The sequence below is a fragment of the Phyllostomus hastatus genome, unplaced genomic scaffold (assembly GCF_019186645.2).
Source record: "Phyllostomus hastatus isolate PE091 unplaced genomic scaffold, TTU_PhHast_1.1 phas_contig_209, whole genome shotgun sequence".
In the NCBI taxonomy this organism is placed as follows: Eukaryota; Metazoa; Chordata; class Mammalia; order Chiroptera; family Phyllostomidae; genus Phyllostomus; species Phyllostomus hastatus.
Genome location: NW_025333735.1, coordinates 20,432,767 through 20,459,463, shown reverse-complemented (window position 1 = coordinate 20,459,463; position 26,697 = coordinate 20,432,767). Strand labels below are relative to the sequence as shown.

The 26,697-nt window shown below is 43.1% G+C and overlaps 1 protein-coding gene across 3 annotated transcripts in view; it reads left to right on the top strand.

The window, feature by feature from the left end:
• The window catches only part of CACHD1 (cache domain containing 1), a 207,095-nt gene that overhangs the window by 140,928 nt on the left and 39,470 nt on the right, over positions 1-26,697 (top strand). For 2 of the 3 annotated variants that reach the window (XM_045835535.1, XM_045835534.1), the window contains exons 5-9: positions 11,185-11,311; positions 13,524-13,668; positions 14,518-14,734; positions 20,281-20,430; positions 24,867-25,100. In XM_045835535.1, the coding sequence (XP_045691491.1) occupies positions 11,185-11,311; positions 13,524-13,668; positions 14,518-14,734; positions 20,281-20,430; positions 24,867-25,100 (873 nt within the window). The remainder of the gene's footprint in view (positions 1-11,184; positions 11,312-13,523; positions 13,669-14,517; positions 14,735-20,280; positions 20,431-24,866; positions 25,101-26,697) is intronic. The other variant, XM_045835536.1, reaches the window with a different exon arrangement.

Sequence of the window (26,697 nt, the reverse complement as noted above, 5' to 3'; positions counted from 1 at the left end):
TAGGCTCTTTCAGACTGTGTATAATCCATCAATGAGTCCCTAATTGATAACAGTTTCAGGTTGCCTTTAAGGCTAGCTGGAAACAGACTCACATAAATTGTAAATGATTTCTTAAGTTCGTTTATCCAAAACTAGGTCATGTGTCCATCCATCCAACACACATGTGTATTCTTTTTCTTAAAACCACTGCTGCCAGATCTCTACTTTCTAAATTGACTCCTTGTCCCTGATTCCATTCAAATAACTAATGTTTGACAGTGCATGTGTTATATTATGGTGCTGGTAATGTTTTGTTCAGGTTCTTTCTTGCTTTTATCCCGAGTTGCTCACTCTTTCTTTTTTTTTTCCTTCAAAATTCCTGCTGAGCTATTTTCTTGTGCGTAACCTGATCCCTAAAGAGAGTTTATTTGAAGAGTCCAAGGAAAGTTGCCTCTTGCTCTCTTGAGTTACGCAATTGAGGTGAGAGTGGAACTGGGAGTTCGTCTTTCTCACCAAAAGAAAAAGTGTCTGGACTTTCTTTATGGTGTTTGATTTAAAGAGCATTTGAAGTTGCAAACTTCGATCTTGGTAGCATTGCAGTCTTCATTGAGAAATGGGATTCATGGGGTGTCAGGGGCATGTGTAAGTCACGTTACAACAGTAAATGTGCAGGAGGTACAGGTGGGCGCTGGAGGCTGCGCTGCTTATTTTAGTGGCTTCATCACTTCCTTCTGTGAATGGCAAAGACTTGCTGTGTGCCATAGGTTCTTCTCTTTTATCTAAAATGCTGTGAAAATTCTGTTAACTATGCTAACACTAATGCAGTGAAAAGCTACCTTCTACCTAAAAACGAGAATAAAAATCAATCAAACTAGGAATTTCTAGTTTGTTGTTATGCCTACTTACCCCAGCTCCATGACTGCATTAATGCCATAGAAGATGTGGTAATTATTTATGTAATATCTAAAAACTGTTCAGTCGCTTAGCAGTCCAGATGTCTCAAGGTTGTGTGATTCAGTTTCTGTAGGTGTGTGTGATATACACACACATATACAAAATTAAGAACACAGAGGGTCCTTTTCTTCACCTTGACTCCCCTTCAGCCTGTGTTCCTGCACTACAAACTACTCCACAGTCTAATCTTACAGTTCTCACAGCCCTGTTACAATGATTGCACAAGGTTTTGGCCACATACATCCTCATCTGTACTCTGTCATCACATACACAATCACAATGGATACAGCCTGTTGTTTTTTACTTTGGCAAATGTATCTGAACATTTCTTTTGCACATACATAAATAAATATACTTTTATAACATTGTAGTAGTGACTAAATAATAGTATTGAGTTAATGAATCTGCTCTACTTCAACATCTAGAAAGTTCCAACTGTTCACTACATCATTGCTCCCTTGGGAGATTTCAAATGACCCTTCCACACTTTTACTGGACCGCTGCGTGGCAGTTGGTGGGTGAACTTCTCACTGCCATCCTTTGGTTTCCATTTATCCTCTTCTCTGCTCAGTCCTTTTCCTTTTCTCCTTGACCTCCTTTTCCGTTGTTCGGTTCCAAAGGGTAGATGTCTCTCCTTACCTCACTACGTGGTATCTCCCTGAACCTTCTCAACTTAGCCAGCACCTTAGCTCCCACCACGTGCTGCTGAATTCCAGATTGTTATCTTCGTCCAGGCCCTCTTTCTGAGCTTAGTTAATAGGTAACCAACTTCAGGGCACACATCTCTCAGAAATAAAACTATCAAAAACATAAACTTTCCTCTAAATTTACTTCCTGTCCTGCTTACACTGGGAACTTCTCCTCACCTTTTCCCCCCAATGCTGCTCCAGGTTTTAGTGAGCAAATGAAAGTGTGAGTGGGTGAATATGTGTCAGGTGTTACTGTGTAAAAGGTACATCACTAGGCACTTACCTGTGTTCCTTTTCTTGCTTGTCACACTGATTGTGCCGAAAGTCTCATCGTCCTCTCTTCATTGCAAGGGGAAACTTGGCTCAGAGCTTGTTGTTCCCAGATGTGTCCTGAGTCTCCTTTGTCTTCTCTGTTGCAAATGCCACAAACTTAGATCTTCATTGCCTTTCTAGAAAAATAATTAATGTAGAGATGCCCCCAAAGGTTACCCTGCTTCTCTTCTGTTTGTTTGGTGTTTTTTTTTTCAATATATCCCACATACTGTAGGTATTTTGAAAACGCCTGCTCTGTAAATCCACTTTTCAAAAACCTCTGGTGGCTCCCCTTTCCCTTGGCAATAAAGGTGGAGGCCTTTCAACTTCATTCAACTTCATCTGTCTGCTCCTCTTTCTCTTTCTTTATTGTCCTGAGCTCTGCCCTCAGGGACTCACTCTCATTTCTTCAAATCACCAGTCTCCGTCATTCTTTCATATTTTCATTCATATTATTGGTTTATTCTGTGATGGAATCAGTACCTGCCTTCTCCAACTTATAAAATATTGCTCATTCCTTGGGGCCCAACTTCTTTCCCATTTTTCTCTGACTCCCGTAGGTAAGAATTCCTTGTCTGTTGTAGCTTGTTGGGTTTACCAGGAGGCAGACTCGGAGCTGGGGACCGGCAGCCTGTGGGGAGAGGGAAAGAAGCGGGACTGAGCAGTGGGAGAAACGGGCTGAGATACAGTCTCCGCAGAGTCCTCGGGGGCCACCAGGAGAGCCGCTGCTGTGCTGGCCCATCCGAGTTGTGGTGGCCCAGCTGAGTTTATTACTTTACTGGATGACTCATTCTTATTGTAGAATTTTAGTGTCTTATATTTGACATATATTTGACCCTCTGCTCCACTTAATTTGCTTTTGTGTGCTTACTGCTTAATCCAATGCCTTGCCCATAGCAGGTAGGTACGCAGTAAATGCTTGGTGAGTAAGTGAATGAATGAATGAAACTAGGAATTTTTTTCTGTAATTGTGTTACCTCATTTTTGTAATGGAATAACCAAGACTTTTGAAGTACCTTAGTGAAGAAAGAAATGTGGTTGTGATTTGCTGTGAGGTAGCATGGGTCTCCTTCACTTAGCAGCGTGTCGGCACATGTGAATGTCTCAGGTATGTAGAGTGGCCCAGACTGTGCAGGTGGATAAATTAGTCACATGAAGCTAACTACACTGAGTCCAAACATACAATGTGCACACGAAAATCAATCCATCACTTCTTAGTACCTCATTAACCTTTTGTCTTTTCCTTACCTTGGATACCAAAGAGTATCCACTCTGTCTTGTAGATGAGAAACAGGCCCAGAGAAGGTAACCAATCTGTCTAAAGTTAAACAACAGTTAGTTTGACATGACTAAACATAGTGTCTTGACTCCTAGCTCAGTGGCCTCCCTCCAACAGGCTGCTTAAGATAAAGAGGTACATCTCCACCACTGCCTCCTGACACTTCAAACCCTTATGTCTAAAGCCAAACTTACGGTCTTCTCTCTTCCTACCCAAATCTCCGCCTCAGCTCATGTTTTATGTGTCACTTCATAGCAGCTCTGTTTTATTTTTCACTGAAGCTTGAGACCCAGAATGAACCCTAACTCCTTCCTTGCACTCCCTCATAACTGACTTCTCTCAGGTGACAACTGTGTGATAGGGCAGACACCAAGGTAATGAAGACCAAGTTCCAACCCTCAGACAGTTCACAACCAAGTGATGTGAGAGTGTGTGTGTGTGTTGGGGCAGTGAGGAAGAGGAGGAGAAAAATCAACAAGTGCAGTTACCATGCAGTGCTAAGTGCCATCGTGGTAAGTTAAGCCCTGGCACTCGACCCAGGGCTTCGAGGCTTGTGAGGCTGAGCTGTGTCTTACAGGACAGCAGGGATCATCCTGGTGATATGCTGGTGGCAAACACCTCTCCCATTTCAGAATCTGCAGAAAGTGCAGACCACACAGATCTCTGTGTAAGAGGGCATAAGTAACAGAAAATGAAGACAGTGCTAAACCTGAATTTAATGGGCCATTTGTATATCAGTCAAAAGAGTTTTGTTTGGGGGTTGGTTTCTGTTTTGACTTGTTTTTAGGTTAATGTCAACCAACCAACAGACTTTAAGCAGGGGAGACAAGAGAGTTCTGTGGAGAATGGATGGAAGTGTCGTCAGCCTGGAAGGAGAAAATGCGGCGGACTATTAAAGGTCATCCAGGAGTGGGCGGGGCCGGGGGGAGGTTGTGGCCAGGTGAGGAGTGGGATAGCAAGAAGTGGAGAATTGGTGTGCACCACACTTAAGTTGGCTTGGCTGAGAAAAGGAGAAAGGTTGCTGAAGATGTAGAGGTCAGACAGGGGAAGGCTTTTATTGTTATTACTGCCACTGATAGTTTTTAAGTTAGGAACACTTGGGACTATATATATACTGAAGACAGACTGTATAGAAAGAAGTGAAACTAAGAAAATGGGACAATGAAGTTTAGTGTCTTGGTGCAGTTGTTCCAAATCTCAGTGATCATCAGAGTCACCTGAGTGCTTTGTCAAAAATAACCACTTTTTGGTCCCCAGCTCAAACCAAGTGAACCAGGATATTGGCTGGGCAAAGCCTGGGAATCTGCAGGTTTCAAAGCCAGTTGAGATGCTCAGCCAGGCTTGAAAACTCCTCCCTGTTATTCTCTTACTCCGTCCATGAATGTTGGAAGATCACCTGCATCTTTGGGTCCTTTGGGAGCAGCCTACTAGAAAGGAAGAGGGTAGAACAGTAGATCCTATACTGCTGGCCCCAGGAAGTTATCTGGACTCTGAGCCCCTGACCAGGGTCTCTCAACTGAATCAGGGACAGGACTGGTTATTTTGCATTATAGAATTAGCCTAGAAGAGACATGACAGGCTTGGAACAGAACCAGAGATTTAAGGATGTCCTCTACTTAGTATTCCACTAAGATAAATACAGTGGGATAGGTGGGTCAGCGGTCATTAGTATTACTTTGGCAGTGGGTTTCAGCTAATATAAGCAGTGTGATGGATGAATCACTGGGCTACATGCTCTGGATTCATTCAGCTCAGAACTCAAGTCACTCTTCCCTTTCTGAGTCAGAATGCCTTTAACTATTATCACAGGAACAGTAATATCTCTTCAGTGAACCTCCACATTCTGGCTCTTGTTAGCTGCCTGAATAGTAGATAAAACTGCATAGGACTGTTGTGAAAATGATCTGAGCTAATATATCTGAAAACCTTAGTAATGTGCTTGGGACATGGTTAAATGCTCAATATGTTTAGCACTTCTGGAGCAGTGTAAACATTACCTGGGGGTCCATGAAATAGAGTCTCTCCTGAATACACGGTAAAGTGATCCTCAGGATGTGAGCAAGGAGCAGGGATTGGAAGGCTATGATAGGGTATAGTGCCAGAACTTTTGTGAGGAACCATCAGAATGTTATTTTATTTCATTCCCCTCCAAAATGATGGCTATTGCACAGAATATTACTGAAAGGTACTATGTAATTTGGGGTCTGTTAGGGAAGTAGGTGTGTTTTTATATGTCTGCAACTTTGTGTATTTAGGACAGCTTTTATATTTTGTATTTGGTAAGCTGTGGGAGGTAGATAGCTCTGGGTGTTTTGCTTGGTGGTGTTGGACTGGGCATCAGAAAGTCCAGAGTTCCTTGAGGTGGGAGGCAACACGCCTATTACAGAGCATTTTTTGTTGTTGTTCCTGCCCCTGGTGGACAGTAGTGAGGAAAACAGAAGTGTCGGCACAGCTTCACTCAGTTAGTTTGTCATCCATCTCTTTCTCATCAGCCTGGCGATTTAAGCACTGAAGAGGGTGGGCAAGACTTTGGGAACGTTGTTGGTTTTGTTTTTACTGATGAGGTTAATGGCTTTAGAATAGGTCAGATGTAGATGGTGAACTTGGAAGGTGAATACTTAGGGGCCATGGAATCTGGGGCCTATAATTTAGAATTACTGTGTATGCAGGCAGATTTTGAGACTCAGTAAGTAGGAGTTGTAAAAAATAAATAAATGCCTGAAAAGGGGAAAGGCACATTTTTAGGTAATTTTGTGATAGCAGTCTGTGTGTTGTAGTTGAAGAAAAATAAGCCAATGTGTTTTGCAAAGTTATTTGTCTTTGCTTAGATTTAACATAGAAACTGTAAGAAAGACAAATAGTTTGTTGAAGGCTGTGCAGAGGGGGATGGAGGGGTCAAGCTGGCCTTCAAAGAACGAGGTGCCGTCACAGGTAGTTCTTCATTCTTTAAACTCCAGTATCGAGTTTCTCCATCATCCTCACCTAAGTGCTTCTTGGCCCTGTTTGGACGTGTTGTTTAGTCTTGGATCAGTGTTAGCATCTCGTGGTGCTGACCTATAGCTCCCAAGTCAGTAGGGAGTAAAGATGCTCTTTTTTCCTTTTTGTGTTTTTCTGCATAAACTGGACCAAACCTACCCAGTTGTAAGTGTACTCTTTCTGGTTGTAAATCTGTGTACTTCCCTCCTATTCGTCTTCATTCTTTGCTGTCTTAACACTGTTCTCTTTTGGTTGCTAAAGAGGGTTTTGGGGAACACATTGTCCAAATGCATTACTGTACAGATGAGGAAGTTGAGGGGATGTAGGTGAAGAGCAAGATCATCATTTACTTGGTCACTCAGCACACACTGGCTGACTGCCTCCTGCAAACCAGGCGTGTGCCAGGAGACTAGTAATGGGATGAACAAACCTGACCGGGCTCCTGCCTTCATGAGGCTTACAGCTCCTCTGCATGAGCCATATATCACATTGTTTCAAAGGTAAACACAACAAACATTGCCCACATTTACTGTGAAGGAAAGCACTGGGTGCTCTGAGAGAGGATGATAATTGAGGGAAAGTCTCTCTGAGAATGTGACCACAGTTACTCCAGACCAAAGGATCATCTTGTGCAAACAGCTTGGCACGTTTGCAAAACTGAAAGAAAAGGCTCTTAATGTATACCATATAGTGAGTTGAAGAAGACAAAGGTGAGGTTAGGGAATAGGAAGGGGCTAGATCGTATAGAGCCTCCCAGAGTTTGGGTTTAGTACTGGGGGTGGTAGAGTGGGAAACCCTTGAAGGGTTTTAAGCATATCTATGGTGGAATTTGATTTTCATTTTGATTTACATGCCATATAAAAAGTAAATTTAAGGTCAGAGGGCTTATCAGTGTTAGAGATGAGACTTCAGCACATGGCTTCTTATTCCCAGCCCATTCTGATTAATCAGGTCTTCCTTCTAGTTCCTAAGTACCAACCTGAATTAAGTAGAAAGTGCAAAATAGCATTGGGCTTATGTCCAAATGGCTTACTTATGCTTGCTCCAATGGAACGGGGGAAAAAAAAGAAACCTAGAAAGTAATTAAGAGGTCTCAGCTATATAGTCTCAGTTCAACAAAAACCCCTTCTATTATCCCAAATGTGTTGTCTGTTAGCTGTCACTCAGAGTCACGGGCGCTGTAATTACTGTTGATTCTGCCCTCTAAGCTGTAGCTTGTGTCTGTGCCATTTTCTAGTTACACCAGCTTGTGGGGTCAATGGCAAACCCCATGACGTCGGACTCCCAGCTGGTGCGTGCCACTTTTAGCAATTCAGCAGTTTGTTTTTTCTCCCAAGATTAAATGCTACTTTAGCCTTACATCTTATTTGTGACATTGTGGAATCATTCCTTTTCATCGTGTCTCCTTAATTTGTTTACATTGTCTATTTACAGAGTAATGCAACTGATTATTTTGATTGAGGAACACCAGCATGTTCAAATATATTTATCCTGCCTCTCAAGAGATACTCAGTGTGCTTTCTATCTGATGATTGCTAACTCATTTCAGCGTGTATTCAGTGACATGTGGAAGCAGCGCGGTATTCTGGGAACAGCAGGGCTTTGGACAGATGTGCCTAGATCAAATCATCACTCTTCCCCGGTGGCTCTGAGCAAGCTCTGCGTCTGTAAAATGGGTATAATAAACTCATAGAGTCATTTTAAAAAGCAGTACACCATACATAAAACTGCCCAATAAATTTTCACAATTTTATTATCACATCAGCTTTACTGAGGTTGTCATTGACATCCAGTAAACTTACATGCTTAAAATATACTGTTGACACATTTTGACACGTTTAGCCCTAGGATATCTTTAGACGATCGGGCTTTTTATCCCTCCATTTACCTGTCTGGTCTGTACCTGTTGTAGTGGTGCTGTTGGGAGAAGGGAGTTTTTTTTCCCTTCAAAACATTTAGAATGATCATTGCTCTGTATTGCATTAGTCATGGTATTTATTGTTTATTGGACTCAGCATTAGAGGCAAGTAAGATTGTAGGATTTATCAGACAACAGTATTAGAAAAACGGTTGAGAAATAGTACTGTGCAGACTGTCCGTCCACAGCCTGCATGCTGCAGCCGTCAACACTGCTGCTCTCATGGAGTGTGTGCCAGAACTGGGGGCTTTGCTTCAGGGGTACAGAGACTTGATGGGGAAAGAACTGGGGGCTTTGCCTCAGGGGTACAGAGACAACTCAGGCAGAGACCCTGCCCTGGAGGATCGTAGTATCTAGGGATGAAGTGAAAAGTTACCCAGAACAACAATAATACTAACTAGAAGGTGGGAAAAGGTAAAATACTGGAGGAATTCAGAGCGTGCAATAACTTCTGTCTTGGGAATAAACTCCAGCAAGGAAAAAACCATTCATTGCCTCCTGCGCGTGTGTCTGTCTGAGGTAGGTGTGCAGAGCAGTTTTGACAGATACGGGACCTGCCCATTGAGAGCTGAGGGGCTAACGCTGTGCATCATGGGCTGACGGGCTGGGCATCTGCCCAGCTTTTTCCTGGATAGTGTCCAGCGTTCCTGAAGAAAGGGAGTACGCAGGACCCCAGGCCAAGTTTTCCATTGGCCAGAACACCTAACTGACTCATGTGAATGGAGAAGCCCCCTCTGGGTTGCCTGTGTGGATAATAGGGCTCTCATTCACCTTCACATCTAGGTCAGTGAGGGGCCCACCTGGGGTGCATGCCACGATGAAAGATTGCTTCTGGGCTCTGGGGTCCTTATTACCATCATATCCATCATCTTCTGCTAGTACCAAATAATGGATGAAATTCAATCAGATGCCAAAGAAGTTCTCAGCGGGAGGATTTGCAGAACCTAGCCTGATACTTAAGCTCTCGTGCTGCAGTGATTATAGGGAACCAGAGTGGCAGTTTTTGTGTGTGGTGAGACCAAATGTATCATGCACTGTATGAATTGTGATTTATTTTTAAAACATTCTTGCTCTCAATGGCTCCCCTTTTAATAGTCTCATTGTAGCCTGTTTATTGTTACAGATGTTATTTTTAAATGAGGTCATTGAGCTTTCCTTTACTTCCAAAGGCAATGTTTGCCTTTTTATTGCTGGGTTGGCAGGGCCGCCTGGAGAACAGCGCTAATATGAGATCGAGGTTAAGGCTCCGGACCCCCAGGAGAAGAGGCAGAGGGAAAACCTCTTCCATGTGAACACACACTCACATCTGCCTTCCCTCTCAGGAGAGACCGTGGTCGCCTGAGTCCAGGTGATGACCTTGATGGTGGTCGCCTGAGTCCAGGTGATGACCTTGATGGTCGTCGCCTGGCAGAGCGGAGAGGGGACAGGCGTTGTGGACACACACTGGGTTGACTTCTTTCTTGTCCACTGAAACCTCAAGCAGGTCAGAAACCTCTCTGGTCATGGCTTCATATCTGTACCTTGGGGATGATAATTTTGTTACTACTAGGATTTTCATGAGGGCGAAATGTGCTGCAACTCCTTGGTGTGTGGGGGGCAGGGTAATTGCTGAAGGTGTGAGGCACCGAACATGCTTCAACAAGTCCAGCTTGCCACTGATGTTTGTAAATAAGCTCTTACTGGCACACGTCCACATTCATTTATGGCTGTACGTGGCTGCTTACACAGTATAGTGGCAGAGCTGAATAATTGCAACTGAGACCACGTGATGGGCAAAGCCAGAATCATTGATAAACTAGCCCTTTACAGAAGTTTGCCGACTGCTGAGCCAGACCAGAGGATAGCCATGTGGTATTCAGAGCTCTATATGTGTTTTTTCTCAAAGGCATCTCACACTTTTCTTTCTTTTTGACTTTGCTTAGACTCCTCCTCTGTTGAATTGCCTTCTATTCTATTTCCCTGTATACAGTTCTTCCAGTATATTGGGTAATACAATAGGGTTTGTTTTTTGGTCATCTTGGTATATTTTGCAACATGTGAATCTGTACCCCACACATAGTAAGTGTGTAACACATCACTGAGTTTGGTGTGGAACAGAATAAATTGTGTCAGAGAAGGGAGACAGCTCCGATTCCAGGGAGAGAAGGTAAGAAAGACTTCATAGAGGTTTGGGGACAGTATTGCACACAGTAAGGTGGCTGTCACTCCAGCTGCAGGTCAGTGACAGGGGTGCAGTATACACAGGAAAGGAGGCAACGCTGTGTGAGGTAAAGAAGACAGGAACCTGGAGACCCAGGCTCGAATTCCAACTCAACTATTTGTTGAGGAAGCCTTAAGCTCTCCATGCAGATTTTCTCAACTCTTACGACCCATGGACATGAACTAAGGCGGGAAGATGCTGGAGGGTTGGGGGGGAATAAAGGAGGGGAAATTGGGAAAACGGTAATAGCATAATTGATAAAAAATACTTGAAAAAGAAAGAAAGAGTAGGGCATGATGATCCTAACATTGCTGTGTGGGTTAAATGAGATAACAGAAAGGAAGCCTCTCTCCACGTGCTGGCACATTAGAATCGTTCCATAAGCTATTATTGAATGGTTATGGGTCTGGCCTTTCAAGTACTGTCAGTGCTGTTTCCCTCATTATGGAGTGAGCATGGCCAAGGTCATACATCTAGTCCCTCTGGAGACGAGGCCTATTAACATCACTGTTTTCCACAGTTGGAGAACATACCACAAGCCAGTAAGTATATGCTGGCCCGCCAGGGACCAGTCCAGCAAGGGGAGGGATTCATGCAAATGGGCCATTCATGTTGGAAAAAATAATCCAGGACATATAGTGTCACCATTCAATATTGAGAGTAATTGCTTCGCTTGACTTGAAACATTCTACATTTTCTAAGATGGGATAATTTTTTAAGGGACACAAAGAAAATGTTTAGTAGAAAATTTACAGCCTTATATCTAGTGGGATCTCTTCATACTACAAGCAGTTTATGCAAAACAGATGCCTGCGGAGTGGTGCCAGCATGCACCTGTGGACTTGACAGTTATATTTCATGCTACCCCCTCCTCCAGTTCTTGCAGACAACCTGAAATCCAACCCTGGAATTAAGTGGCAGTATTTCAGTTCCGAAGAAGGAATTTTCACTGTTTTCCCAGCACACAAGTTCCGGTGTAAGGGCAGCTATGAGCATCGCAGTAGGTATGTTCACTTACTTGCTAAAGTTTTAATTGCGTAAGACTGATCTGTATGAAATATAGGTTCTTCATTTACATACATGGCTCTGCTGCTGTGCTGTGGTTTTAGAGACTTGTGCTTGTTCTGCAGTGATTTCACCTGTGAACACAGGTCAAATGCGGAAGTGTTAGGGAAGAGCAAATGATAGAGTCTAGAGCTTTTCTAGAACTACCAAACAAGCCAAGTCAAACAAGATGTTTACTAAAAGAAATTGAATTGATCCAAGCACCCAAACTGTTCTGAGCTTCTGACATCTTTGGTGAGACAGAAATGGTGATACTGTACCTTCTCCTAAAGTACAGCCCTCGAAGACTTGATAGCCTGTCTCAGAGTAGAGTGTGTGATGCCCAGCTTGCCTTTCTGTGATACACTTGGCCAGCCTTTTGAAATGTGCACTTAAATCTTAGCTACGAGAAGGGTGAAGGTTGTTAGAAAACATTGGATTGAAGATCCATTGTTAACACGGAAATGACTTGAGGTTTTACGACTTAGCCAGAAGGGCAGTGATGGAGATACCGTTTGTATGACGAGACTCATCAATTTACAGAACAAACCCCTTGGGTAAAGATATGCTCCCTGGGAATCCCCACGGTCTTCCGTTTGCAGTGCCAGGTGTTTGATCCAGAACTTGTGCAGTCAGTGCAACACGCCCCCTTTTCGGGAGTCTAAATTAACTGGAGCTTCTCTTCATCAAATTTTCATTTGCTTCTCAGAAGAGAAATTAGATGGCATGCTGTTTTTAATGAATCACCTGTGAGGGATAGTCCAAAAGCAAAGCTGGACCTTGTCACAAATCAGCATTCACCTACACTTGGGAGGTTTCATGCATCCCAGCTCTAAAGAAGTTGTGATTTATATACCCCACTGACGCATTTTTCACCAACTTGCTGTGGCACCTTGAACACATGTTCTACTTATAGTTATGTGAGTTGAGTTAGAAAGAGGAAGGTGTGTCCTTTTTTAAAAATCTGTTCACGTAGCTTGGAGGACCTAAAAAGTTCAATATTTCACATGATTGTCAGTGTTGGGATAGTTAGATTTTCTTCTTTTCGGTTCCCTCTTTCATTTCTGTAGCCACTTCTCCTGGATTCTTTTATCCCATTTCCCTGCTGGCTCAATGGTAGCGACTAGTGGCCCTTTAGTATTAATGCAGGACTTCGGGCTTGAGAACGGCAGTGTCCACTTGGCCACATGTTGAGGGTGTTTGGGACTTAGACTGCATTTCTTAATTTGTGCCCAGGCTTTTGTGACTCAGCTGGCATCTAACATTTCACAGAAAAATCTAGTGTTCAAGGGGTGTCAGTAAAGGAGAGCATTCTCTTGAGGCTGATTTGCTTTCTTAAGCTCCCCCTAATTTGTTCCAGCTTTAAAACCGTGAATAGAGACCTCATTAAACCTCTTCGCACAAACAGTCCTGTACTGCTTTGATGGGGGGCATTTCTCCTTTGGAGCTCCACCCACCCCCCTTTTCTTACTGTTAGCAAACAAAAACCTGGCAAGAAGAGTGGCTATCACAGGCTTGGACAAATTTGATGGCACGGTTTTAAATGCTTAGATAAGGGGCCTTTTGGTGGCTGACCTATGTGAATGGCTTCAGTGCTGAAAGGAAAGGGCCCTCTTAGCACTAGCCTTTGTCTTGAGGGGAGAGAAACCAAACCTGCTATTCAAAGCAGCCCAGCATGCCCCCAGATTATGGGCTGCCTGAGTCCCACTCTGTCAGTCTGCCAAGGAAGACCCTGCACTGGCAAGCGGACCTTTTTCTCCCTCTGATGCTCTCTCTGCAGCTTGAAGGCCCCCCCCCCCAGTCTATTTCCTTGTAGCAGGATGTTAGGTAATGGTGGCAGCATTGTCAGGAGCAGCTGAGATGGTTGACTTTTGAGGAAAAGCTAGCCTTTCAAAAGATTTGCTTCTTAAAACCTTCTCCTGGTTGCTTGAATCTTTAGAAGACATACATTACCAATCCCCAGTCTGCAGACACACACTGTTGTCTTGGGGTGTTGTTTCCAGTACGTCTGTGTAGTTCCCCGTCCTATGCCCGTCTCTCCATGTTTGTGTGCCCGGTGGAAAAACACATACTCATCAGTGTGCCCACACATCTGCCATGCTCACAGCTGTGTTAGGTTGGGGCCTTTTACTTAAACCGGGACTGACTGCAGAGAGCTTCTGCTCCTTCCAGACCTATCTACGTCTCTACAGTCCGGCCGCAGTCAAAGCACATAGTAGTGATCCTGGACCACGGGGCCTCCGTCACGGACACCCAGCTTCAGATCGCCAAGGACGCCGCCCAGGTCATCCTCAGCGCCATTGACGAACATGATAAGGTGACCGTTATCCCAGTGACCCACCTGGCATTGGCTCGGCCTTGAGCACATTTGTAAAAGCACTTATGTCTTATGACGTATATTTTTAAATCCATCTTTAAAATGACATTGGGGAAAGAGAATGGCTTGGTTTTCACTCTAGTATTTGAGGAAGCAGCTCCCAACTCTGATTCCAAGTCTCTTTTCAAACCACCCCCACCCAGCCAAGGCTTGCACTTCCTTTATGCAGCCTGTTAAGACTTCTAATTAGCTGTGACTTTCACACTGGGAGTTATGCTAAGGAGCAAAAGGGAGGGCTTGGATGTTGGTGGCTGGCTGGACTTTATCTGAAGGTGGGTGGGAGGGAAGGGAGCAGGGAAGACTGCTGGAGGTTTACAAATCTCTAGGACACCTCAGAGACAGGTGTGTTCATAGCTAATGGTAATCTATTGCCTGTGGACATTTTCTGCTTCATCATTTTGACTTTTCCAACTCCTAAGGTTTTACTCACTAGTGTAGTTGTTCAAAAGACACCCCCCACATCTTTCCCCCAACCTCCAGTTGGAAAATCAAGATAGTTAGTACTTCCTAAGATTTTTTCCTGCATGAAATACTTTTTTTTAACGTTGTATGTGAACACCATGCCGCTGACTTCATCTTGGAACAAAATCAACCTCTAGGATCCCTCCCTCTTACCAATCCTTAACTAATCCTTCTCAGATTTGATAGATGTGTGCCTCCAGGCATTTATTTTTAAACTCTCAGAAATCTGTAGGCATTCTCATTCCTTAGGCTCTTTTGAAATTAAAAAAAAAAAACAAAAAACACCTTTACGTGGTAGGATGACAAGTTTCTTTTTCTTTCCCCCAGATCTCGGTGCTGACTGTGGCCGACACTGTCAGAGCCTGCTCGCTGGACCAGTGCTACAAGACGTTCCTGTCTCCCGCCACCAGTGAGACAAAAAGGAAAATGTCCACCTTCGTGAGCAGCGTCAAGTCCTCGGACAGCCCCACGCAGCACGCAGTGGGGTTTCAAAAGGCGTTCCAGCTGATTCGAAGCACAAACAATAACACCAAGTTCCAAGCGAGTAAGTGCATTTTCTCAGAGGACTTATAAACTAACGGATAAAGGATGGCGATAGGAATACATTCTAAATGGATCACACCACAATGTCTAGGGGGATTTCTTTTTAAATTGACTTAGGAAAAAATGTTCGTGTGTTGTCATAGTGGTCATCTCATGCTAGGGTCTTTGCTAGATTTTCTCTTCTTTTCCTATCAAAGCTACTCAATCTGTACAATTTCTTCACTCCCAGAGCCTCCTCTTTCTGCCCCTTTATTAAGAACATATCCCCATGTATTTCCCAGGGGAACACCCACTTCCTTTTTCATGCTGGTTGTCAGCCTTGCCTCCTCATTGACTTAGAGTGGATGCTTGCTTATGCCCAGTGCACATAACCGGGGCAGCAGGAGTCCTGGAAGAGGGAGATCCTTCCGTCTTCTACCCAGCTGTCTTTTAGATGGGCATTGCCCTCCATATGTACAAAGGTACTCTAATTTAATTTTATGTATCAAAGAAAATCTGGAATTAGGATGCATACTAAAAGAAAGGATATTTGAAATAAGACACATGCTTTGAAACTGCTGAAAGAAATCTGTACATAATTTTCCCTTTTGTATTTGAAAATCTATTTGTAGGGTTTCTCTTTAAATGAATGTCTCCATGAAATAAATTTAAAGAGTATCTTTGTAAGCTCTTAATTGTGTGTGCATTAAAAGGAAGGCAGCATGGATAAATGCAAAGCACAGTGCCTGGCACATGGGGGACCCTTGAAAGAAGGAAGCTGTTCTAATTATTGTGACTAGTGATGGTAGATGGCGCATGAGTTCTGTGTGTCCGAGTATTATCATCTCACAGTTTCCATGAGTCAGGAGTCCAGGTAGAGCTTAGCGGGCTGGCTCTCTGTTTGGGATCACACAAGGTCGCAGTCCAGCTGTCAGCCAGGTCTGTGGTCTTGCTGGAGGGTTAGAGTCCTCTTCCGAGCTCAGTTGTTGACATCATTAATTTCCCCGCAACTGTAAAATCCATGTCCGCGTGCTTCTTCAAGGCCAGCAGGAGAGTGTCTCCTCTTCTAGCTCCTCACGTCAGGGAGGGCTTTAAATTTTTAAAGGTCTGGTCTGTAGATCAATCAGACCCACCCTCCCTTTCAATTTAATGAGGTTGAGCTCCCTTGTGATCGACTTATTAGAGACCTTAATTCCATCTGCAAAATCACTCCATCACCTTTGCCACAGTCTTTTGCTTAGAAGCAAATTACTTGGTCATGCCCACACTCAGGAAGGGAGGGGACTATGCAAGAGTGTTGGTCTTCGGGCTCATCTTAGAATTTCCCCAACCAGCCCCGAAAAGTGCCAGCTACTGATGACCAATATGACAGGATGGCCAAGCATAAAGTTCCCCACGGTTCAATAAGACTAGTGGATAAGGCTGACCTCTTAAATATTCAAGATTCATGATTGGCTAGTTGGTCAATGCCATTTACCTGTAGGTGTCATCTTCCAGGTGCCGTCTACCTGCTGGCATTCCTCAGTGGAATTGTTCTTTCTACTTGATTCTTTGGCCATCAAACCAGCTTTGGAGTTTAAGTCCAATTTTGATGAGTACACTGTTTAAATCATGGAGAGAAATGTCAGCCTGGCAGTGACCAGGTGGTGAGTCTAGTGAGCCCGGGGTAGGGTGACAAAGACTGTTTGCAGGGCATCATCAGCTCGGGAGCGCCTGCTCCGCCAGGAGGGCAGCTGCTCTTCTGTTTAGCCTGTGTTTCCGGAAAGGAATTTCTGCCCAGTGCTGCCAGATCTTCTGTTTCAAGAGAAGCCAGAAATCTGGATTTTTATGTGAAATCCCTTGATTTTCAAATTTTAGCATTTGTTCCAGCTCTAAAACTGTGAGTAGAGAGCTCATTAAATACTCTTCTTACAAATCTTCCTACACGGCACATTAGCAGAAGGCTACTTTAATGGGAAGCATTTGTCTTCTATGTGTTTTGTTTGTTTTTAATGCATAGAGTAGTCTTTTTTAGGCCAAGTAACATGTTTCTCAGGTTTAGCTCACAGGCCTCCACTTAAAGCTTCTCCTGACAGATTGGAGAGGGGAAAAAAAGCCCATGGGGTTGCATAAACAAATACTTCAGGAATTAGCATTGTCCAGTTTATTCAGGAGAGATTTGAGGTGCTCTCAAGCAGTATAGCGTAGTGGTTAAACATGCGGGTTTTGGATTTCAACCAATGTGGTTTCAAATTCCTACTTTGAAATTTTTCTAACCTTGTGAACTTGAGTAAATTATTTGATCTCTCCAGGACTGATTTCCTCATCCACAAACGGGGTGATAATAAGATCCAGGATTCCATCATAAATATTAAATAAATGTAGCTGTGGTTATTATGATATTCAGTTTCCTCCAAGACTTCCAGCTAACCTAGAGCAGATACCCCAAGCATCCTAAATTGACCTCAAGCCTAACTGTGACCAAGGCCCATGAGTAGCCTTGGCTGCAACACAGTGAGGCGTCTGTGTGCTCCTCCTAGGAGCTTACACTGTATATCATTCCTGGTCATTCCACAGAAAATCATTTAGCACCTACTCTGTTCCTGGCACTGCTTTAAGTCCATGGGGTGGGATTATTCTAATGAGTCAGACCTACCCAGTAGGATTGTTGTGAGGATTAATTTGCGTGAAAGTGAAATATTGACCCCGTACTAGTAGCCATATAAACAAAAGATACATGTCATAAAATATTGTAGCTTTGCACTAATAAGAAAAATCTAAAACTTTTATCTAGTGCTGGGTCTTTTTCAGTCATATAATAGATCTTTAACTGATACCATCAATACATTTTGGTTGTTTGTCCTGGGTTGGTTATTGGCATGATTGGTTGGTGGGTCACTTTATTTTTGATGTTGACCCTAAGACATGCAGACAGCCTAGATAGCGGCTTGCCAAGTGGAGAGTCCATTGCATTGTCTTCTAGGTACATGCTATGTTGTTGCTCTGCCCCAAGTCTCTATAATTACTCAGCCCTGATATTACTAATCACAGGGTTTAAAGTTCTACTGAGTGACTAGACAGAATATTCTAATACGTAAATCAGACCAAAATTTGCAGGTGTGGTGTCTAAGAATAGAAAAATAACTCAATTTTGATTGAAGACAGCACAGGAATGGAGTCAGGGATAAGGCCGAGGCAGTGAGGATGCTCATCAAATGTGTATCTTACTGTGGGGATAGAGAGAAAATGCCCTGGCTGCTGAAGGAAGCTGTGGGCTGTAGGCCTCCTAGCTTTCCAAATACGGGTCTGTGCCCTGAAACCAAGTCTCAGTGACAACGTACTTAGAATCATAAAGCTAAGTAAGAAACTCAGTGGGGTTTCTTTTAAGTCAGTGTTACCGGTGCATCCAGGAATTTATCACACGGTACGTTTGCCATAGAGCAATGGATTTTCTCATAACATTAGAACAGTCTGAAACTTTAAGTGAGATGTTTGCAGGTGTGTATTTGCAACATTGGAAAAATATCACCTAGTTTAAGACAGGGATATTCCTAAGCTTATGGGTATTTTGTGTGTCTTTCATCAGTATTCACTTCCTAATTTCTGATAAATAGTGTGATATAAGTTTGAAGTTAGTGTTTATTAGAGAATTATTCAAGCATCAAAATGGGCTTTAAGACATGCTTATATGCTAAATCTTAGTAGTAACTAAGGGATAGCAACTTTGAATGGATTTACTTCTTTGAGTCAAATTGTATTAAATCAGTTCATTTGCCTGCAGCATTGATTCAACATAAATGATCTATTCAGTGCTGCATAATAAAGGATACTTTCCAAGTCTAATTTGGAAATCTTTAAATTGCAAGAACTTTAAGCATGGTATCCTCAACATTGTGAGGATAATTTTTTAAAAGAGTAACTGTATACATTATCCTTTGCTGGTTGACCAATTACCCCAAATCTCAGTGACTTAAAATAATAAGCATTTATTATTTTGGCAACTGTAGGTCAGGAATTGGGGCACAGCCTAGCTGGGTACCTGTGGTTAAAGGTGTCCCATGAGGTTGCAGTCAAACTATTGGCCAGTGTTGCTGTTTTCTTGAAGTTCAACCCAGAGAGGATTTGCTTCTGGGTTCACTCAAATGGGTGCTGGTGGGATTTGATTTTCAGGGTCTTGATTCCATGCCTCTCCACAGAACAGCTCACTAGATGCCATCTGACTTCTGTCAGGGTGAGAGAGCACCGGAGGTAGAAGCCACTGTCTTCTTATAACCTAACCTCTCCCATCCCCTCTGCTGTGAGTCGTTAACTCCAGCCCACACGCCCAGGGAGACTACTGCCCATGGATGCTAATGTCCAGTGGTAGGATCACTGGGGGACCAGCTTGGGGATCACCTGCCACAGCAACTCTGCAGCAACCTCTAATGATGACAGCAATTAGGGCCTGAAGAAATAAGCATTTCACATATTGTATAAATATGTATTTCTCAATAAAAAATGCAAACTGATATGCAGGATGTCTTACAAATCTGTATTGAATCAAAGAATCTCAGATTAGAAAGAAAATGTAAAAATCAACTTCTCTTCCTTCCTTCCCTCCATTAAAGCCATAATTCAGCCTCGGTCTCTGGGTCTGTAATGCAGGAAATCTATCCTTTTTGTTTTTGAGTAAATCCACTTGAAAGGAGTTCTTCACACTGAGCTAAAATGACTTCTCAATTAACTGTACCCACTAGCCTTAGTAGGAGTAGTTTTAATCTTGAGTCATAGATGCTACTTGACACCACTACACGAGTTTTGTTTTGTGTTTGGGTGTATGTTATGGTTTCTTCTTTTGTCTTTTGCCCTCTATTGGCCATCACCCCTCTGTTTTCAGTCTTTTCTTAAATTAACTGATCAGTTCTCCCAGCACCCCTGTGAAGTTCTGTCATCCCCATGTTGTGGACAAGGATGTGTAGGGAGGTTCAAAAATCTGCCTGCATCACCCAGACACAGCTTATAGGTACCAGAGCCGGGAGTTGAACACAGGCAACCTGGCTCCTATGTCTATGTTTTATTGCTCTTCTACTCTGGCGAGTTTTTAAAATAAAAATGGTTTGGAACTACTTAGTATGGGGAAAATAACGGCACACATCTCAAGAGCCCCTGGAAAAACCACCATTTTTAAAGGCTAATCCCTCCCCCAACAAGAAAAAGAAAATGTGCATTCTTGGCAAGAACCCTGAGTCACTAAGGAAAAGATTAAATCAGGTTCTGAAGCCTCATTTGCAGAAGGTAGAAGAGACTTCCATTTCGGATAGCTAAATTACCTGAACCATGGGTGCCTAAAGGAAATCTCCTTTTATCTGGTAAATTTATTAGGAACACTTCTTTACCTGACAGCAGATGAATGAGGCCTCGTTGTCCACAAAGGGCAGCAGGGATGAGAAGCAGAGGCGGGGAGATGAAAGCCCAACATCAAATGCGAAGGAGCAAGAGCAGTGGGCCAGGCGGGTCCTCGAGGCGGGAAAGTCCAGGGGACTTGACAAAGAAATGGAACTGCTGCCTGTAGCCAGAATCCAATGTAACAATTTGTATGTTTTTGTTTAGATACAGACATGGTCATAATTTACCTGTCAGCTGGCATTACATCAAAGGACTCTTCAGAAGAAGATAAAAAGGGGACTCTCCGCATCATCAATGAAGAAAATAGCTTTCTAAACAACTCCGTGATGATTCTCACCTATGCCCTCATGAACGGTAGGTAGTGTTTCGAGATTTTCCTTTCAGATGAAAGTTCTCTCTAAGTGTATGCTGCTTTCATAAAAATAGAAAAGAACCCTCACGGTGTGCTTTGATGAAGGGTGTAAGGAGAGGGCACCTAGGCAGCTTCCTTCCTGAGCCCGGCTTTCTCTGTCTAATGTGGGCATTCAGGATGTGTGTTAGACGGTCCTTTCTCTTCGTCTCTCCAGCCAACTGCTCGTTCCTAAACCTTCTCTAGTTATGTGGTCTTGCAGAGTAGTCTGCACAACTCCTTTTTTTTTTTCCTATTTCTCCTTCATATTCTTGGAATTCCATACTGCATGGAGGCAACTAAGTTTTCTCTGACTTAAGGAAGTCAAGGCATTGACCTGCATTCTTCTGCAAGACTGTGAATATTACGTTTCCCCATAGACTCACACCCTGAAGCCTCTTCTGCTACTTGTTCCTCCTCCTATCTTAGCTGTATGATAGAGACAAGTACTGTCTACTTGGCAGGGTTGTTGTGGAGATTTGCCCTACGTATTAAACACCCAGGATAGTGGCCTGACACCTGCAAGAAACTTGTTAAAGTTCTTGTGGTGTTTTTTGTTTTTGCTGTTAAATCGGACATTAATTATATGAAAGGATTTAGTCCATTGGCAGATCTGAGGAAATGCTCAATACCTTTCCTTCTGTCCCAACCTGTCCTCCAGTCCGACTGCAGCTCAGTGTTCAGGCCTCTCTGCTGTGTCTGGTCTCCCTGCCTGTTAATGTGTTGCCCTCTCTCAAAACATCTTCAGGCCCTTTGTTCTCTGTTCCAGGTGGGTGTAGGCTCCTTTTTCGAAGACGCCATGTCTCAATCCAGCACCCCTTTCCTGCCTATAGCCTTTATTTCTCTGATCCACTTCCAGAGTTCCATGTAGAACCACTTGGCTTTAGGGACAGTGGTTCTCATATTTTAACGTGCTGAGGATTACTTGGAGTTATTTTTGTGAAAAGAAGACTCCCAGGCAATGCCCTCCGATTTTCTTTCAGGCCCTCTTGGGTGGGGTCCTGGAATGTGAGTTTGGGGCCACATGGTCCTCCCCCAGGTATTTTGTGGACTGCACGTGGCAGAGCACCAGGTGTGCCGTCTAGAGGTTCCGGCTTCCAGTCTTCATCTGTTAGCCGTGGGGCTTATTGCAAGTTACGTCATTGCTTTAGGCCGCAATTTTGTCTATAAAATGAAGGAATAAAATATACATAGGGTTGCCATGATGATAAGTGAACATGATAAGATGCGTTTAAGGTTCCTGACACAGCACCTGGTAAGCAACCAGTCCCTCAGAGCAGGTGAAGGAAAGAATGAAAGACTCTGTGATTTCCGTCCCAGGACGGCTCCGAGGCAGAGGTGCTTCTCCCCGACTCTGGGTCGCTCCCCAGGGTGTGTGCATAGTGCTGTGTGAATGTTGCCTGTTAACTGCAGTATTGTGCTCACATACATACTGGTGTCTCTTCCCTCCTCTTTCCACCGAACTTGAGCTTCTCAGACAGGAGCAATGCTTTAGTTTCCTGTGTATTCTGAGCACAGCCAAGGTAGGTAGGGATGGCCTGTTTTTTGCCTGGGACACATACTTTCAGTGTTACTCTGAGTGCCAGTCTCTCTTTTTTCATATGGCTAGCTTCTTTTACTCTTAAGAGGAAGGAAGGGATAGAGATAAGGAAGGGTGTGTGGAAGAAAGGAAGGAGAGAGGGTAAAGGGGGAGGGGTCAGAATGGGGAAGAGAGGGGAGGGGAGGTAAAATTTATCAAGCCTACAATGTAACCTAGTGCACTGAGGTTTTAGAACTGTATCATACAAAGTCCCTGACCTCGGGAAGCTTATAACCTAGTGAGAAAGATAGACAGACAAGGCAGATACATTGAATGCAATAGTACAGGAGTAAGGAAACATAAAAGGAAGTGATCGCGTCTTTCCCGCTGGATCTGAAGGTCTGCTCAGGCAGATGCTGAATACAGAGGCTTCCTTGCTCTCACCCATCTCTTCACTGCTCCTAAATCTCCCCACCAGAGTATCTTCTGTACCTGTTCTGCCCCTGATAGTTTCCTTCTGGGAAACCCCTGGCTACTTCCTTCCAACCACCCGTCTCTCCTTGCTCCCTTTAACCTAGCCAGACCCACAGCCCCGCTGCCGTCTGTGCCCCTCACGAGTGCCGTCTCTGCACACGTTCACGGGCACTGACCCGCTCCCTTGCTCTGTCAGTTAGGCTTCAAGTAAAGAAGCAGGACCACTCTGAGAATTCTGGTATAACAGATTTATTATCAGGATTCCAGTGTACAAAATGACGGGGAAAACTGGGAAAGTAAAGAAAAGTTGGCAATTCAAAGTTTAGCATCCAGCTCTGGTATGGGTGAAGGAGTTAGAGCCTGTAAGAATCTCCAGAACCTAGACAAACTGAAGACGGTTAGGAGGCCTGGTGTGGAAGTCGATGGGAGGCTGTTGGCTCTTCGTGGCTGCTGCCTCTGTGAACTCCGAGTGAAGCGTCTGGAGTGGGATCACCCTCGGTGAGCCAGCCAGCAGCTGGGGAAGGAAACTGGATCGGATCAGAGCGAGTGAGACAAACTAGGACATTCTGGCCCTTCTGCATCTGTCACCATCTCTCACTTCTCCCCTTAATCTCATGTACTTCACTTCTGTTCACCTTTAACCTGGAAGCATAAAGGGAAGGAGATTCTGGGAAATGTAGTTCCTAGCATGACTGTGTTGATAATAGACTCATCCAGCATACTTAAACCAGTCGGCACCTCTACTGCCAGCCCTGTATAACAACATTTCTTGATAGACTGATATAAAATTTCCAATCTTTGATAGCCTTGCATCCCACACTTTTCTTCCTTAGCTAGAGGATATTCCTATTAATTACTTTTCTTTTACATTTTGAGAGCACCGAGCAGTACATGACAAAGAAAGAAAATGTATTTATTGCCTTAACTTGTCTCCTTTTATCATTCACCTCTGGGAGCATCTGAGCTTCTCAAGTGTGGAAGGTCAGGGATCAGGGATCATTCGTGTGTTTTGTGTTGCCTTTTACTCCTAAAGGTACCACTTACCACCCCCCTCCATCTCAACTTTATGTCACACATAGGGAACAATAATCTGGTTCTGACTTTCCTTAAGCATTGCATGAGGGGAACAAAAGCCAAGTTATTAAAATACAATATGTTAAGAAAAAAATGATATCCATTAGATACTGCTGTGACTTTAGAAATAAACTCACAAGGCTTAGAGTGTATACACCCCCCGTTACACAGTGCTAATGTCACATGAGGTAGGTGAGCCGTAAACTCTTTGGATTTTTTTTAATGACTAAATAGTTCAAGAACATGAGGCAAAGCCTTTTGAAAACTCATTGGTAGGATCTCAGTAGTGATTGAAATCATTTGAATTTGTTTACAGTGGTACCCATATGGGATCAGTTACTAATCCTCTTGACTGTGTTCCAACAATAGCAAACCAAAATTTTTAAAGGTTTATTGAATTTTGTGCTATAGATTACAGATGTTGCAGAACAGTACATCCCAATATGCCTGAATCTTTTACAAGCTTTAAAACTGTCTAAACTTAAAAAATGCACATAAAATACATCAAATCCAGTGTTACCCTGACAATATCTTGCATGAAAACATTTGTAATTAAAATGAGCTTAAAGACACAGTGTTTGGAGGCATCCTGAATGCAGTCCATAATTCTTGCATTCAGTTGCACAAGACTTTGGCGAGCATTTAATAGGCAAGGAGGTAAGAAATGAAATGGTAAACCTCTGTCCTTTAAACTCTTACAACTTCATCTACTAATTTAAATTAAATGCAGACTTCTTAGTCATGACTTTGGCTTTCAAATGTTAAAAGCAAAAAAAATACTTTACATATAATTAAACTTTTAGGGAAGAATATCTTTGCTAAATGGGGCTTCTTTATTTACTCATGTGTTTTTCATTGTTGCCTTTTTAAAAATATTTTATTTATTATTTTTATAGAGATAGGAAGGGAGGGAGAACAAGAGGGAGAGACATTGACCAGTTGCCTCTCATGTGCCCCCAACTGGGGACCTGGCCTGCAACCCAGGCATGTGCCCTGACTGGGAATCAAACCAGTGACCTTTCATTTTGTAGGCTGGCACTCAATCCACTGAGCCACACCAGTCAGGGCATCATTGTTGCTTTTTAAAGAACCCTTTTGCAGTCTTGGCTATTTGAGGAAAGACTACACATCAGGCTTTGTTCCTCAGCAAGAGCTGGTATCCGTGTCCTGAGTCCAGATTGTCTCTGCAAAGACCTCTTTGGTGGAGGGGTCATCATTTGGCAGAGGCATTACAAGACCTCAGCCACGCCCTAATATGAGCTCTAAATGGCAAAGTTATTATAGAAATATGTGCCATGTTGCCTTACATTGTCTTTCCTTGTCTTCCCATTTCAGATGGGGTGACTGGTTTGAAAGAGCTGGCTTTTCTAAGAGATCTGGCTGAACAGAACTCAGGGAAGTATGGCGTGCCGGACCGGTCAGCCTTGCCTGTGATTAAGGGAAGCATGATGGTGCTGAACCAGCTGAGTAACCTGGAGACCACAGTCGGCAGGTTCTACACCAACCTTCCCAACCGAATGATTGACGAAGCTGTCTTTAGCCTCCCCTTCTCTGATGAGATGGGAGATGGTGAGTTTGGAGGAAACTTCCTGCTAAAAGAAAGGGAAAGGGAGTGGATGTGAGTCCACGAGGAGCATAATTTTAAATGTTGTTCAATACCTGCCTGTGAGCATTGGAGGGTCTGGGCAGGTGAGGGAGTGAACATTTCTTTCTCTGGTCAGAGGGTTGCCTGACCCCACGGCATCCTATTTCTTCCTCATGGCCCCAGCTCAGTCCACACAATGAGCAGGAATATCTAATTGTGAGGCTTCTCCCATATCTAAAAGTTAGTGAATTGGAACTAAAGGGTACCTTTGCATAGCTGGTGGTAAATAAAGCTCAACAGTGCTTAGAATTCAGCCTCAAAGGCAAAGCAACACAGTGTAGTCAACAAATACCGGCGTGGCATAAGGGAGGATCTCGAGTCCCACTCTGCAGCTGAGTTGCTGTTCTTGGTAACTTAGTCTTCTTAATTCCCATTTGGTCACCTGTTAAAAGTGTAATAACATTTTTCATGTAATTAATTTTTGAGGTTATCAAGATTATAAGATTTATTAGTGCCTGGCATTCTTCTCAATAGTAATTACTGCTCTTGTTTTATTTATTTATTTTACCTTTGTTATTATTGCTATTATCATTATCATCCTAATGTCACAATTTACCCATAATTTATTATTTTGTTTTTGTTATTATTACTATTATTATCATCATCATCACCCTAACGTCACCCTAATGTTGGGTGAAGTGTTTAATCTTCACATGATTAAATTTATTGGTCTATAAAATGGGTAAGATAATATTTCCCTCAATGCAGTTGTGAAGATTAATTGCACTAATATTTGTAAAGCATCTAGGAAAATGCCAGGCCAATAGTAGATGCTCAGTAAAAATACCACCTTTTTCTTTTCCTTCTTATACTCTTGCGTATTCTTTTTCCCACATCCTTCCCTCTCTTCTTCCTTGACAGAAAAGATTGAAGAGGCAGTTAATTACTAGCCAAACAGACAAAATCACCACATAAGATTTGATTTTCATGTTCCATTAACTAGGGATGCTCACAAATACAGGTATTCAGAGGAAACTCGTGTATAAAAAGTAACAGCCTCTAGAGAGCGTGTTTTCTAGAATTAGGTAGACATGTTTTTTCCTATAAGGAAGAAATATGGTAGTTGCTGGTACACCCTGATTTTTTTTATGCTTCCTATTTCTGGCAGGCCCCACGGAAATGTATAGGGTAAAAACACCCACCTTTAGAAAAGGTTACTTTCTTTTATAGGGAATGTCAAGCCTCAAATGTGGGTGACCTTTTATTCATTTAACCAGTATTACTGCGTGCCAGCTAAGCGTCATATCAGGCAGTGGTGGGTAAAGCAAACATCCCCCCACAACAAACATTTAAGTCTGATAAGAGAAAGAGAGGTCAATAGGCTTAGTTAATGTCCATCATCTCACATAGTTACATATTTTTTTCTTGTAATGAAGACTTTTAAGGTCTCTCTTAGCAACTTAGAAATATACAGTACAGTATTGTTAACAGTAGTCAACCTGCTATACATTACATCCTCAAAACATACTCATTTTATAACTGGGCATAACTTTTCATAAGTTTTGCATGTTGTGCCCACTT